The sequence below is a fragment of the Fulmarus glacialis genome, unplaced genomic scaffold, assembly GCF_000690835.1.
Source record: "Fulmarus glacialis isolate BGI_N327 unplaced genomic scaffold, ASM69083v1 scaffold24135, whole genome shotgun sequence".
Lineage (NCBI taxonomy): Eukaryota > Metazoa > Chordata > Aves > Procellariiformes > Procellariidae > Fulmarus > Fulmarus glacialis.
The window spans coordinates 4,849-21,626 of record NW_009212661.1 but is presented as its reverse complement, the minus strand read 5'-3'; the positions used below and the strand labels follow the sequence as shown (position 1 = coordinate 21,626).

Sequence of the window (16,778 nt, the reverse complement as noted above, 5' to 3'; positions counted from 1 at the left end):
CGATGCCATGGCTGGCCAAAGGGAGCCCAAGTCCTGCTGGCATCAGCCCAGCCGCTATTGTGGAACGGCCACCATCACTGGGCAGGAAAAGGAAGTCGGCACTAAATCAATGTATATCAAAGGAAGTGAGGGAAAAAACACAAGTGCTGCCAGAATGCTTAGCAACTTTTTTTTTTTTTAAATCATAAAAGTTATCTTTACTTCCAAACCTCTGAATTGGTGACAGCAGGCTTGAGGCCCGTCCACTTTAGAAGACAGGAACTACATACATATATCTCCTGCATGCAAATGACTTTTGCTGAATGCTGCTTTCAACTTTCATTGCACGACATGGTATGAGTAGGAAAGTCTCTATGCCTGAAACGCTAGGAAACGGGTACATTCCTTTTCCAAATCAAAGATAGGAGAAGAGAAGGAAGAAAGAATTGATTCAAGTCTGAGCTATTGCCATCAGACCTCTGACAGAACTGGAACTCTTCTGGACCTCTTAATAATTTAACAGTCTGGTACTTTGACATGTTCAGAAAATAAAACCAATGCTTTCTTGATTGATGAATGACAGGCTAATCAGGAAGCGTCCATAAGCTGGGATAAGAGGAAACAGTCTGTACAACTGGGATACAGAAGGGGCCCCTTATTACTATACAGTTTACCCATGACAGACACTCTGTACAGTCTGTTAGCTTTGGCATCATTATTTGGATACCTTAGAATGCCAATAAAGGAGAAAGATTTTTTTTTTTTTTTAAATAAAATATTGTTGGCATTGAATTTGTCTGTGAAAAAAGAAACGTGATGTTCAGACGTGCATGGATACCACTGCCGCCTTCATAGGACTGAGGAATGTTGCTCTTTTTATGCATATTAACTTAAACTAGAAAGGATGGGAAAACTCTTTTTGTCCCAGTATTTCACAAGCTTTCTGCACTTCTTTGTTTGTTTGCTACTTCACAAAAGCAAACTGTACAAGAGGGGATCAGCAGACTCTAGACAGGATAAAAACAGGTTTGCTAGACAAGTCTAGTATTGAGAACTACTGGTCTAGTTCTCAAGTCCATCTCTACTGAGCTTACTCTCCCAATTACCTTTGGTCAGAACAGCGTGGATCTGACGCTGGTTTAGACCCCCCAATATGGAAACTGTCTGTTCTAGTTTAATCGGATTTATTATTTGACACTAAGATTGCACTGCAAATACTGATCTAAAAATCCTCTAATGATTATGCCTCAAGTTTACACAGTTAATGAAACGGAAGCACTCCTTTTCCACAGAGGGAGCAGATTTAGAACTTGGAAACAAAACAACTGTGACAACAATTCCCAGGTCCTAGTACTGCCCTCGTGATTTGCAGCACCTGCCATCTGAAGCATTAGGTCTGACAAGCTCTAAAATAGCCGTTGTAACACACACAGCCATTCTCTGCTTCTGTTTCCAACAAAACTTAGCTTTTCTCACTTTTAAAGCAAAAGTCATTTACACAGAACACCACAGGCTCTAGCCTTCATACTAGGCTATTGTTGGTCACCTTCTTCCTGCTCTTTCACTGCTCACTGAATTTCACACCAAGGAACCAGATTTTAAACCACAGACTTTTTTTTTTTTTTTTGGACCCAAAAGTCTTTGAAGCAGTTTCAGATGTTTTAGTTTTTCACATAAAAAGTTAACAGCTTTGAGCATCCTTCAATCACAGATTTGAATAGTACTGCATAGTTATATAGGGGGTTAGAACACAGAAATTGGGATGACTCAGACAAATCTACCATAAAAATTACAGGAGTCTTACATGGACCCTTCCACTAAATATGAGTTCACTAAGCTGACAGAAACACAAAGGAAATGAGGCAAAGGTACATATTATTCTGACTTTTCTTCTCAGTGTCTTTCTGACTCTGACTGACTCTTTCTCAGAGTCACTCTGACTTTTCTGCACCACTTTTGTGCAGCTGTGCCAGTCACCTATGATACTAGCCTTGTGCTCTACTCATCTGATAATTACCAGTGTGAAAGGTTAGGGAACTCAGTATGTAGGGTACTTGTTAGATACGCAGGGGCAATTCCTGTGCTACTAGTAAAATGGTTGATTACAGGAGTGAGGACAGATTCCAAAGCCCAACATTTAAAAAAAAAAAAAAAAAATCAAATCTAGGTTTCATGAACTGAAATTGCCAATCTAAATAAAAAGCTTAATGGACTCACGTAAGCTTTCCAAATTTCTAACCTCAATGAATCTGGCTTTAGGACATCCCCTTTAGCAGCTCCTCAGCTGTTCAACAACTTAGTAAGGAACTTTGAAACATTCTTTTGTAAACATATTAAGAGCTTTTGAAAATGAACTGCCCTGTCCTAGAATAATCTTTCAATTTCTCATGGCTTTCATAAATGCTATACCATAAACACTAGTGCCCAAAAGATAGATTTCACAAAACAAAGACAAGCAGAAGTGGCAAAAATACTCACTGACAGACAGATGCCTACTTCTGGGTTCTGGCTGCTGATAGGGTGTGTTCACATCCCCCACAGATTGGGAAGTTTTAATCCTGACTTGTTTGGGCAGTCCAGAATGGGGTGAAGAACTGGTCTGTTGGGTAAAATGAAGAAAATAAAATAAAATGAGACTGAGGAGCTCAAGCAGTCTGGCCACAGTTTCAAAAATATCATTATGTTTAGTAGCAAGAAAGTAGCTGAGAAACAGCTCTAGAGCCTGTGATCTTATTAACTTCACAGAACGCAAACAATAAAGGCAGCAAAGAGCAAGCTTTACAATTATGGTGTAAAACAGGAGTCGAACAACTAGAGCATGCTACCCTCCAGCCTGAAATCGAATGCAGGATTTACAAGTCTCAATGTTTGTCTTCCATTAGCAGCTACTTATAAAACCAAGAAGGGGCTCATACCACTCACTGAGACCAGACCATGGAAGAACCTCCAGTTTCTATCAGCCATCTTGGCCAGCAAAGATAAATTATGAATCTTGCACTCTTTCAGAAGCAGTTAGATAGCAACTTGACTCCCCACAATCTTTTAAAAGTAAACTGACAATTCAGACCATCTAAGTGAAAATAAGTTCTAGAGAGTTTAAGAGCACAAAGAGTTTGGAGATGCCAAGATGAATGCTGCCTGTGTTGCTTTTATTTATCCTTCCCTGAACTTACATAAACATAATCTAATTAAAGATCATTTTCCCACAGTGCCTTCATCTCATTCAAAGCAGGAAGAGGAATGACAGAAGACATGTCAAAGGACTTCTCCCCGATTTGTTGAGAAAGATGGAAGGGGTAACTCCAGCACGCTTTGTAGGAAGAGGAACTGCAGGATGGTTTTGCAATTTAGGGCAGTAGGATGCTGCCCAGCAGAACTGTTGCCCTCCTTGTGCAGCAGTTATGCGCAGCTCTGCCATGAGAAACTGCAAGGCCACTTCAGACTCCAGAGGGTGCACACTTGGAAATATTTAGGCTGCAGCTTCAGGCAGCTCACACCTCTGTGCTGTTTCCATGGATGATACAGGGAACATGGGCTCTTAACACAGGACTGAACAGGACACCAACAATCTGAAGATGGTGCACTAAGGTCTGAACATATGAAATACTGTGAACTTCCAACCTCCCCAAGCAAATGAGATCCTATGCATGTCAAAGCAGACACTCAATACTAGTGGACACTTTCAATTTTAATCCTGTTGTCCCAAAGTACCTAGTTTTACAAGAGGATATAATAGTCCCTTCCTCTTGTGTGTTACAGAATTTAACTAATGCTTGTAAAGCATTTATTTCATTGAGATGAACCAAAGAGACCCCAAAGAAATTAATTCTGTCTTCTGAAAATTATTTGAATATGACTAGCAAACAAGGTGTGATGCCACACAATCAAAAAAGTAAAGAATAGCTGCTCATTTAATAAGCACTTACCCTTGCACAGAGCAAGGAGGTAGCCTGATTTAAATTACATAAACTCTAGCATGAGTAGATTCATGGGAGCTGAATAAAGGGTGCAGAGGTCACACCATTTATGTGGACGGTCTGGCCTTAGTACTCTAGGTGTTCAACTTAACCAGTTCTTCCCATTAGCTTCTAAACACAAAGAAAGGACTGACAACAGAAGTGAGTTGCTTGATAAAAAAAAGCACAAATGAGCCACAGAAAGAGGCACAAGAAAATTAATACAAATGCTATTCACAAACACAGGCTCTCAGTACTAGTCACACAGCTACTGCTGTAAAGTTAATTTGTTTTATATACGTATTTGTGCCAAAGTCACGGCATTACCTTTCCATCCCCAGAAAAAGAAAAGAGCACAACCAAAACAAAATCTGCATCCTGTACTTCAGGAAAAATAATGCTTCCCGCTCCCTCAGTGGGATGAGATCATGCAGCCAAGAAACCTCCTTCAGACTTGTGGGCTTTTGCTTTATCACATGTAGGGCTCTCCTGCCAGGCAACTCAGAGCTGAAGAGGAAGTCGGAGGAGAGGGGGGAAACAGTGGCACTTACTGAAGACTTCGCTGTTTGTTTCTGCTTTGAGCAAAAGAGGAAAAAACAGCTAATAAAAGGACAACAGCACACTACTGGCTACTGGCTGGTGTAGGGGTGAGATTTACTAAGTGTTTACTGTAGGTGGCTTATGTAAAGTTTAAATAGTATCATTTAACATCTGATTTGCAGTCTGAAGACACCGAAATTAAGAGAGGGCTGTAAAAGAGGATTGTTTCACTGTGTTATACCAAAAGTTGAGGCCACTTTTTACAGACTATTTCCTAACAACACAGAACAAAGTCTGACTACACTAGGTCAGACCAAAGGCCTTATTGCCAAGTATTGTCTCCAGAACAGCCAGTAACAAATGCTTAGGGAAAGGGCATACGACAAGCAACAGCATCATCCCCTCCTACACCTTTCCAGCTTTTGGCATTCAGTCATTTGGGGAAAGGCTGTTAACACTCCTGAAGGTCTTTGTATTTCTATTAACATGGATTATCAAATTCAAAAATAGCGAGAAGTGTATTTAAGTTCTCCTGACAGTTCCAAGAATTACAGGTGTGATTATTCCAAGAGTTTGAGCTCACAGCCTGCAGAACTTGAACAGGGATGAACATTCAAGATTGACAAGCTACTACCAACAGAGCTGTCAAGACAGAGTAGCTTTTTGTGTCACACTCTTCAAGAGAATTTGGTAATTTGCAAATAAAATATCTAAGCTATCAAGGTCTTTAGCTTGAAAAGCTATATGACCTTAATTCTGAAAAAAAAAAAGACATCGGTTGAGTGAACAAAGTTCTCCAGTCACAGATCAGGAATAAAGAAGAAAACTTCTGACTCTTTTTGCCCTCTCCAGCTTGCAGTCCAATTCACTGTCCAAAACGGGCAGCTTTGGGAGCTTGACTTAAAGACTGACTTCTCATGTTATGATCTTTTCTGCTGAAAACTGCAAACTACATTGACACTCACTGCCACAGCCACCTGTGGTACAGGAAAGTGAACCAAGACACAATCAAATTCATCTTAGGTGTGAATACACCATTATCAGCTAAAAGCAACTTAGTTTCTACAGAGTAAGGCTGGATTCAATGCATTAAGCTACAGAACTGAAAAATCATTGGGAGCTGTCCTTAGGCTTCTCACCCAGGAAAAAAAGTGCTAATAGCTTGTCTTCAAGGACAACCTGTGCTTTCTTAAAGGCAAGATAATTACACGCACTTTCAACATTGTGCTATTAATCAAAGGTAAAAAAAGCTCTCTGTGAACCAAATTCATTGTTTTCTGAATACAGTCATTGGGTATTTGATATAAAATGGCCTTCATATTACAGCTTAAAAAGCTGCAATGTTTTAGGCCCTGAACAGCTGATGAAGCTGGGGGAGAGGGAAGGAAGAAAAAAAAAAAAAAAAAAAGAGATACCTACAGCTAAGCCAAAGCAAAGAGGATAAACATATGCATTTGTGTCTGTGAAGAGTCATTTTACTAACTCCTGTTACTCTCAGATAAGGCTACCATCATGTTTCAGAGACTTAAGGGTAAAAACCTTCACTTTGCTGCAGTTACAGAAGTTGTTACCTACATGGTTTCTGTCCTGAGACAGCAATAATATTCTAAGGCTTTTCACATTAGAGCTTCGGTCTAAGAGATCTACTGCTTTATCCAGGTCATCTTGATTTTTCAAAGGAATAGATAGCTGCAAAATAAAGAACAGGAAAAAAAAAATTATTAGAAAAGACAGAAAAAATAAGTCTACTTCTACAATAGGTATTTAAACAAACATTAGAAAAAGAAAAAAAAAAAAACCACAAGATAGGATTCTGATTGCTCAATTATTCCACAAATTTTCATTACAATACTGTCTCACTGTCTTTTTTAACAAGGTTTTCCTCCCATGCCATCAGAGAAATGGCTGACCCTAAGCAAATTTCTCCTAGGCACATCCATAAAAATATTAATTGCTACCTGAATTTGTTGTTTGCAAAGAACAAGTTAGAGACAGGCCCCTGACTCCCTAATGAGAACATTGTCTCAGAATACTTCTGAATCCAGACCTAACGATCAAGTGAAAATTGGGTTTCAGATAGAGACTAGTACAAAGAAGATTAAGACTTTGAAAGAGAGAATCAAAGCAGCATTTAAAACTTGCTAGTAAGACCCCATGAAATTATGCTTAGACACCCTCTATGCTACAGCCCACTCACAATTCAAAACGTGAATGTTATTAACACTGAAGAACCCCTTTCATTTTTGTCTGATTCCTACTGGTGAATGGGGTTTTGCATCTCTCTCAGGAGGGATGCAGTCCCGAATGGTGGCAGGGCAACACCACAACAAAAAAACCCAAGGAAAAGCCAGGGTGTCCAGAGGGAGAAAGCCAACAAAATACTTCAGATTATTAACACGGACTACCCAGTTTCTCAGAGACCAATGCTATTCCAATGACAATGCCCACAGCCCCCCTATAGCATCTCATACCAGACAGCCTTCCCTGGTTCTCTAACTCCCCTTGTTTGCCTACAAGCTGGGCAATAAGCAGAAAGTGTTGCAGCCAGCAGGAGGTAAACGTGTTACAAATGGCTGGATGGCTGCTGCTGGTCAGGCAGCTGACTCTGCTATCAGGCAGCTGAAAACATGACTCTGGGACTGCCTGCAGTCTTCAGACTGCATATATATTGGCTTGCAATAGTTGCTTTTGACAGTCAAAATACTTCAAATACCTTTTTTTACTTCCCCAAGAGAGTCTCCCAAACAATACCAGTGCAAGGAAGCAAGATGCTGATGTTTGTACAATACACACATCAGTGCCATGCTTTGTCAGTATCAGCATGTTTTCCTCTGGAGCAGAGTGATTCAAACTATGGTTCGTATTAGAGGGAAGAACTGACAATTAAATCTAAGGGTACAGAATTTGGGATGGGAAAAGGAGGTGTCATCCAGAGAGAGTGTTACACGCTCTGAGCACTGGTAACAACGCTCTGTACCTCATTGTTCATGTAGTGGAGGTCCAGTGGCTGGCCAAAGGCTGTTTTCACTTTCTGTTGCACATCTTCATAGCGCACGGGACGGACAAATGGGATAATTCTGGAACGAAAGAGAATCACTGATTGAAATCAGAGATATACTTGACAATGGAACCAAATTAGGTGGCTGAACCATTAAAACCACATTTGAATGTTCTCCTTTCATCCTCAAGCAGGTACTAAACCTTTCTAATTTGGATTGATATTAATTATTTTAGCAAGGAATTCTTGATCTGTGGTCCATTTCCAAATGGTTTGTCAAAATGCAATATTCAACTCAAGATTTCAAATAGAATGCCTTTGTCCCTGGACAGAAAAGTATCCTTTACTGAATAAATTTCTTCCACATAACAGGATACAAATCTCCTATGCACTCTGGCTTAAAGGATACTGACTCAGGCACAAAACACAAACAAATACATTCAGTGAGAGTTGAATTAAAAGCTGCAGAAGGCCCAAAGAACAAAAAAGTATTTCGTTTAAGTACTCCAATATCTGAACTCAAAACTCACTCCCTAAAAATTTCCAAAACGCGTTCCAGTTGAAAGGTTTCAACAAACATTCCCACAGCAAAGTTAGTCCTGAACTCCTGAGGGAAGGCACCAGCAGGAGGACTGAAGGAATCTGAAAACCCTCTTTCCCAAAGGTGGTCTGTCTAAGCATAATGTCACAGTTAGCCCTCTGCATGCTCAACTCAAACATCTCCAAACATCTGAATCACAGACTCACTACACTGTCTCTGCAGTTATCCTTCAAATTCTGTGCAACACAGCAGGGACTTTTTCTTAAGAGTTGAAGTCAAATCCAACTGTAACTGTGCAACCGTTTGTCACTCACGGCTTGCTTTATTTTAAAAAAATTGCCTTTTTTTTTTTTAATTACAGACGCCAAATAGATCAAAACTTCAATATTGCTTCAGCTGTAATAGCAGTGGCACAGCTGACTTGCAATAATTCAGCATATTCATGTAAGACAGATATCTAAGACAGAATATTCACATAAGACAGATCCGTCTCATACTCTCATGCTTCCTCCCTCACGAGTATTTTTCACATGCAATGCATCTCTGGGCACCTTCACCGACTGACACGCAAAATATGCACAGATGTAAATTATGCTGATCGCTTTCCCTGAGCCCAGACCTTGTGACACACTAAACCCCCAGTTCTGGCACTCAGCCGTTTCTTCGCCAGTTGAATGGCAGGAGTTTTAGACTCACAAACACAAACGGCCTCAAGAAATGCAAGATGGCAACAGGCACAGCCGGCCTAGGGGAGCCCTGCAGAATCCTGTGGCACATGCATGCTTTTCAGAAAATGACAGTATACTTTTCTTTGTTTTTATTACTGTTTTGCCTACCTTGGAATAGAAACTCTAATGCTTTAGGCAAAGTAGTAATATGAAGTTCCAGCAAAGCATCTAAAACTGTTTATTTTGGTGGACTGTTTTTCTGTAGGAAGTTGCCAAGTACTCAGAAAGTCGCTACCTTGACAGCCGTGGAAAAGGACAATTTTCACCCTCTTCAGAAGAATCAGTGAGTGAAATATCCTGGGTCAAGACCTGGAGGATTCAAATGTGAACTATAGTTTACAACCCACTATTCTAGCAAACCAAGGATGTCTACTGCTCAGAAACACACTTTTCATCCCTCTGCTGCACGAGGCCCAGATGGTTGGTTGTTCCTGCCTTCGGGCTCCTGCAACCAGACTTCTCGCCATCTGCTTCCATGGGCCACGAGACCACGCTGCGTCTGCACTACTGGCAAGCTAAACAAACAGCTCTGGGACACGGCTGACAGCCACCATCGTTCTGAAAGCTATTAGACCACTTCGATAGCTGCTTACCCCACTGCTGCACCTTGAAACAACTCTGCTTCGGCATACCTGAAATACTGCCCCAAAAAGCTTGATTATTAGCACCACTTAACAATTTTGCCATCAGGCAGAAATAGGAGGACCTGAATAGAATGCAGAAACTCAAGACCTGTCTTGCTCACAGGGGCAATTCTCTGAGATCAGTGAAATCACCTCTGGGGAAGCTCACACGAGTTTGTGCTGAACCCATGCTTTGGATAGAAGGCTTAGTTTCCAAAATGTCCATCCAGCCTGCTTCGCCAGCACTCAGTATCCTTTCACGATACGCAGCTTTTGTTTTAAATAGCTCTAGTGTTAGTTGGCTTCCTTAGCCCCTTCCCAGGAAGGGTTCATCTTGCTACCAGACCTACAACGTTCAGCTATTTAGAAATAATTGTCCTTGTTAAAAAGCAGCCCACAATAACATTTTCTACATATTACTAAGAAACCCATCCATGAAATTACAGTACTCTGGCACCACACAAACGTAATTTAGCTCTCAGTTGAGCCGAAGTCCCTTATAAAGGCTTCCATTCTACACTCAATGCATTAAAAAGCAGAGCTGTTCTCAGGTGCCACAAATTCTATTAGTTTAAAAACTCCGTGCACTCTTCTAACACAAAATCATGGACTGCAGGGTTTAAGGAGCCCATTCCTGCCTGACCACCTTAAATATTTGTGGTTAGATCTGGCAGCTCCTCTGAAACCAAGCACACACACTTACATTCTCGGTGCAAGCTTGCTGTCTGTAACTGCATACCACTTTGGGAATGGGGAATTCAGGCGAGCGTAACTGCATAATTAGACTAACACACAATCAACCTTTTCATTTTAATGTTACTTCAGAAAAAAAACCTTTCTTCTCCCCTAAGCTCTGTGCCATCTTAAATGCACCCAGGCAGAAGACATGCAAGATGATAGGACTGTGGTGACAAGATTTTGCTTCTGAGTTACCTTGTCCTACCATGGTATCACAATAAATTGACATGTCACACGGTGACTCTGCTATAGTCCACACAATGCCTGTGACACAGTAGAGTGCTGAGAAGATTTGGCTGACAAAGGCGGCAGTAGATCCCAGCTATGATTACTTTCAAATTTTCTTCTCAAGGCCCAAAAGTCAGGTTTTTTTTAGTGACAGAATTCACCACGTAGTACTTTGGTGAATGAAACAGTTCAATTTTTGAGGAAGACTTTACAAATTATCCTCTGCCGTCTGCTTTAAATGCCTCTGCTTTTCTGTTTTACGAAAAATCTCTTAATTTGACAACGGAGGATACTTAAGGAAGAGCTTAAGCAGCTCAGCCAGTAAGCTTTGCTAGTAACAGGCTGTTAGGATCACTACATACAACTTGCACTGTTATAATATCAACACTAAATTTGCATTTTATCATGAAACTGTTGAAAGTACTGTCTGAGATGGGAGAAACCAAAGGATTCCCATAGGATGTCTGTGAAGAGTAGCACAAATTCATGCTTACAATCCAACTAATTTCTTCAGAAAAAGGAAACTGGAACCTAGCATCAAGATCCCTTTTTCCCCTCAGCAAGAGCTCAAGAGCAGCCTCAAAGAGGCTGCAAACAAGTTTGGAGCCTTTCCGTATGTTCACACAGCCACTGAACAGCCATAACAATATCCGGGGTTCCTCTCAATTAGATGGCAGGTAAGGGGCTTTTTGAGACCTACTTTGAAATGTCTAGGCAATTTTATCCATTGGAAGCAATATTGTAAACAGCGAAAATGCTACTTCAGTTAATTCGTTTTTTTGTAAAAGGAAGTGTCTCAAAACCAAGTATCAGAGGAAATAACAGGGAAACTTTTAGACAAATGAAAAAATCCTCCCTTGCTGTATCTGTTGCTCAGTCACAGCAGAACAGTGATAGTGACAGATCATCAGGAAGTGAGAAGCTAGAAAAGAACGACACTAATTTGATCAGTTTCATTTGGTTTTAGTTAAACGAAACAAATAGGGAACATAACTGAAATAAGACTATCAGGCTGAATTTATTTCAGCCTGGACAGCTTTTGTAATATTACTGCAATTCACTTACAAATAGATACTATGGAAATAAATCAAAGTGTTACATGACACACATTTTTTAAAATAACCAAGTTGTGTATGACCTGTTTGCTGTTGCCTTTACTGTGTGTTTTTCATTCAGGAACAAGGAAAGTAAAGCCAACAAAACATTTAACCTAAATTACTAATGACTAAATTATTCTACTAAGCAAAGAATCAAAGTAGTGAAGACAGACTTACCGTCTTTCCCCGTTATGTTCAAACTTTATCCTTACATCATTCTGCAGAAGGAAGAACAAAAGGTTCTTCAATGAAAACTCTGGCATACATAAAAGCACACAAATGGATCATATAATGATTTTAAAGCCCAAACACAAAGCAGGTCAATTTGTGATTGCAGCAGGCATCAACTCCTCAAAAGGCTAACCAGAACATAAGTCTGATAACTTTCTCCATGAAAGCTGAAGCAGACTGTGGACAACAAGTGGCTGACATGTGAACACAGCACCATGAGGAATGGAGAAATTGCTGAAGGAGAAAGACAAGAAAAGGGGTAAAAACTAAGTTGTAATTTTTATTAACTGTCACTTAAACAGAGGACGCTGAAATACACTTTAAGAAAAATTAATCCATCTTTAATACTGCATGGCAAAAATCTGAAATTGAGTCCAACTGCATATTAATCTGAACTGAAGCTAATTTTCTTTGGGCATTCTCAAAGCAAGCACAATTTCTACTATGGCAAAAAAGAGAGAGATACAGGGAACGTGCTACCTGCTTTATTCTTAAGACACAGACTAAATCTCCGCTTTGCAAAAATGCAGCCCCTGAAACTCAAACCATGAAGTTACAAACAAGTTAACTATGTGCCATCTTTTAAAGTGCAAAGGGGTCATCATCCATATCTGGCAGATGGTTAAAAGCACTGTGCATTTCACTGTAAACTCAGGAGATGCTATGTGGCACGGAAGAGTCAACATGCTGAACTTTCAACTCTGGAGATCAAAGTTCAAATCCCAATTTAGGTCACAAAGATAAAAATAAAAGGGAAAAATCTGCTCTGATAAGACTCCATAATTTCTACTGCACAATTTATGTGATTGGAATAGATTAAGCCATCTGTGAAAGCCTTAGACAATAGGCAATCATACATCTAGGAACTTCAAAAAAATGTGGCCAGGAAATGCTCTTTAGCTAGAGGAAGTATCTGGCAGGCCTAGTGGTCAAGAATGCAGTTCAAAGGGACCCACGCAATCACTGCGAGTACACGGTATTCCTGCAGCAGTACTGTAGGTACAGAATTGATCATGACAAATGAGCTTCCCAATCAGAGCAACAATCATCTGCAGGTGGGTAATTTACACGTAACCTTACCAAAGACGTTTTCTCAGATGCGGGAAGAGAAAGAACTTACTCTAGAAAGACACCAAAATGAAGCAAATTCTAGAGAACTCATTTTAATTGAGCAGCAAAGGAAAAATGCAACAAACAGCATAGGAATAATAAACTATAAAAGATGTCCACCAGCCAACTACTGATGAAACAGCTGTTTCGTAGGCATAATGGATGAAGGAATGATCCCTTTATATTAGGGATTTTCAGGGAAGGAAGGCTATACTGTTCTAAGTAGTCCTAAGTAGTAGGGAACTAAACAGGACTGTTCAGATTAAATTGAATTAAAGCAATTTTTCAGATTAAATTTCTGACCTCAAGATGTGTTTTAGGTCATGAAACAGCTAAGTGACAAAGCTCTCACTAGTTAAAACTAGACTACACTAAAAGATCTTCAGGGCTCTTTAGAAACCTTTCTTCCACTTGCTGGTACCTAATCAAACTAAAATATCTTTCTCAACAGCATTGCACGCTTTCAAACCTGTAATTGGTAATAAAGGGAAGGGTGGGGGGCGAATCTGGCATCTATCTCCTGATGATTTTTCCAAAAGGATCAGACACTGGCCATTTGTGTCTATTTTTCAAAGATCTACGGAAAGGTATTTAAAGTGGTCTTAGTGTTTAAATTTCAGAGAGAACCTAGAGGAGTTAAACATCTACTGCTTTTCGTTTCCTTTGAAAGCAGTGAACCTATCACCTATATAAACCACTTTTTAAAGCAACTCTCATAAACTGTCCTAAGAGATGAGTAAGAAAGCAAATCCAAGTTTGGTGCTTTAGCGTTCCAGTTCTGTGATGCGGTATCATAAATAATGATTACAGATTTTGATTTAAGACATCTCTGAATTTACGTTTCAAAGTGATTTGGAGAGGATTTTGTATTACTCCATCTACGGATTTGTCCAGCACATTCAAGGAAATCCCATATCCCAGCTGAACAAGTAGATTATGAGCAGACAAAGCATAAGAAAGAGACAGACATGAACTTTAAAGCCTGCTCCAAAAAGCTTAAGCCTGTAATAAGGATATAACTGGAAAGAGTTATTTTACTGATATAAGCAACTTCTGTTAATGTTAGTCTAACTGTAAATAACTTGATTTCATTTTTAAAGACAGTAATGGACAAAGAATTCTTGACTGAAACTGTTCTTTTGCATTCAAGTATTTCATTCAAATGATACGCAGCATACACTGGCACAACGGTATTATTCTGTCCTTTCTTTCTACCACAAAGTCAATGCAATAGTTTTCTCTTTGGAAAAAAAGCTCTAGCAATGTAAAATGAATGTAGAGATATTTTAAAGGATTGACCCTGCCACTTATTACCTGGGAAAAGTATTTCTTTTAGAAAATGGACTTCGCATCCCCATACCCAAATAAGGATTAGTTTCATTCCTGTCTTCATGTGACATATGACTGGGTAACTCCAGACAACCCTCCCTGTTAAGGATGCTGCCTCTATTCAGATACCTGTAAATAGCTGTTTCCTTTTTCACTGAAGCAAGGTTTATTACAGCTTCACTAAAGCCAGTCCTTTCAGACAATCCCCTTCACTGTTCTTCAGTTTGACTACCTCTTATCGAGATCTTCATTCTGTATTCTCATGCAGTCTGAATCATGTGAAGATGAGACCAACATTAGCTCATTATCCGACAGACTGCTTTATGCAGCTTTAAACTGCAGAGGCCTTCTTCTGCATCAGAGATGGAAATACTTGTTTCCTTTTCATCATTACGCTTCTCAGTTCCCTGCTTCCCTTTGAATTTAAGTATTATCTCCGTTACAATGAAAAGTGCATCATCCTGCTACATCACGACAGAGTCAGTAAAGAAAAGCCTTCCTGGCCTCCCATACCTGCTTAAATGAATTCTGTAAAGGTCACTGCACACAAGTTTAAAACATGCTCCTAATTTATAATTGCTAATATTGAATAGGAAGGCAGTTTTCTTACCGGAATTTTTTTTTCTTCCACTGCAGAGGCACACTGGTTTGTTATTGCAGGGCTGCCCAAGAGGGGTGGACTGCTGGCATTGTGTTTTTTCTTTAAAAATAATAAAGTCATTTAAAAAAATGGTAATATGACTGTGAAACCAGAAAACCATTTGGTAAACTTTTTAGCTAATCTACACAGACAAAACCCCATCAAAAACACATGTGGGAAGAAAGCAGAATACTAAGATGTTGCAAATTATCAAAACGGTATCCTCCCTAGACCATAAAGGTAAGTAAATAAAAAAGCTATTACATTGGCAACACAGCCTGAGCAAGAAGAGGAAGCTAATCCACCTTCAGCAGTGCAAGACAGAACACAGACAGCAGACCCACTGTCAACCTACTCTGTCCATTCTGCCTCCAGGTAATGATTTCACGTACTCATTAAATAGCCTGTTACCTGTTTGTTGGAGTGAGCAGTGTCTTTATTCTTCATGGTATCATATCCAGTCAGTCTGTGACGACGGCTCATCTGGAGTGCTACCAGGTCCTTCATGATGGATTTCAAGGCCTCTTGTTCATCTGTGATGCACAAGAATTTTAGTAGTAAGTTGCCTGGGTGAATATCAACTGTAACACTTCTACACTTGTTTTCTGCTAGCTCATAGAAAGACGACCCTTTTTAGGATCTTTGCAAATACACTGTAATTTCATTTAGTCATAAAAAGCCCAAAGTCAACCTTATATCATGAAGCAGTAAACAGACGGATAAATTTTAAGTCCAATGTTACAAAAGGATCTGGCCATAGTAAATTGCAGAATAAATATCCCCAGCCCCTGGTTCTGTTCAAATTGCTTCACAACAAACAGTACAACTTGGACAGATTTGCTAGATCATCATAGGTCATTTAGGAAGGGCAAACTGATGTGCTTCTGCCAAGGAAAACCTGGTAAGAATCTGTTCTTTCCAATTTTATATCCTGTTAACTTAGAATTCTTGCTTGCTAGCGGAACAAACCACGGCCAGTAGAAAGAAAAATGAAAGTCTGGACGAAGAGTCATCTTAGAATATCTCTGAATTCAAATCCACTTGCACTGATTTCCCCAACACATTCCTCTCTTTTCCCCGAAACAAGCTGATGGAACGAAGTTCAAACCATTTTATGAGACTTCCAAGAGCTACTGAGCAGATTCAAATTGCACAGCATTAAGAACACTGTCTGCTGGCAGAATATAATGCAGCAGGTTCAATTCAAGGCTTCTTGCAAATGCAGGAAAATAAAAAACACACACTGAAATATTTCTTATACATACTACTGACTGAAAATTACTTTCCGAAGCTAAGATTCCTAATGCAACCAATTTAAAGTTCTTCCATTGCTTGTTAGTTTTGAGGGCAGAAGTGATATTTAGCAGAACTTTGTGTGAAGCCCAGAAAACAGAGACACAAAAAAGGACAGAAATGCATAGTAGCTGGGCTGTGATGGATGCTAACGTAAAGTAAGAAGGTGTCTAAGAGCCACTGAAAAGAATCCTTTGCTTTTGCAAGCATAACAATCCTAAATTACTCGATACTGCAAAAGGTAGAAAAAGTTGACATGTGAAGTTTGGTTCAGAACGGGACTGCACTAGCCGCTCTGCTCCTCGGCGCTGCGCCATCAACGTAACAAAGCAGCATCAGATGCTGCCACTGAGAGGATCTGCTGTTGGCACACTCATGCCCACTGGATTGCCGGGCTGTCATTTCACATACCAGGACTCAAGAGTTTTTAGGGATAAAGTGTTGTTGCCTTGGCAAATAATATGTCCAGTTAAATCCTTCCTGATACTGAGGCACAATTTATGCACGAAATTTGAAGCAGTGATTAGATCAGCTCTGAACATGCCCAGAAGAAGAATCTGCCCTTTCTAAAAGAGTCTGGTTGGACTTGACCACCAGTTTTGGATGTAAAGTTTTTTTTTTTTTTTCTTTTGACAATTGGACCTTTTGAAAGCGATGTGAACCAGTAAATGCATAGATGAGGTTATTACATCCCTACTCGTATGACAGTGTATCAGGTGTGCAGTGCTTGATATGCTGGAGTCCTCC

General features: G+C 39.9%; 1 protein-coding gene across 2 annotated transcripts in view; it reads right to left on the bottom strand.

Annotated features, from left to right (window-relative positions):
- The window catches only part of MAP3K3 (mitogen-activated protein kinase kinase kinase 3), a 29,972-nt gene extending 14,706 nt beyond the window's left edge, over nt 1-15,266 (bottom strand). Inside the window, exons 1-6 of one of the 2 annotated variants that reach the window (XM_009577954.1) lie at nt 15,150-15,266; nt 14,709-14,798; nt 11,606-11,646; nt 7,453-7,552; nt 6,051-6,164; nt 2,458-2,578 (exon numbers count right to left, since the gene is read on the bottom strand). In XM_009577954.1, coding sequence (XP_009576249.1) covers nt 2,458-2,578; nt 6,051-6,164; nt 7,453-7,552; nt 11,606-11,646; nt 14,709-14,798; nt 15,150-15,245 — 562 coding nt within the window. In that variant the 5' untranslated portion in view covers nt 15,246-15,266. The remainder of the gene's footprint in view (nt 1-2,457; nt 2,579-6,050; nt 6,165-7,452; nt 7,553-11,605; nt 11,647-14,708; nt 14,799-15,149) is intronic. The other variant, XM_009577955.1, reaches the window with a different exon arrangement.
- Nucleotides 15,267-16,778: the final 1,512 nt, after the last annotated feature.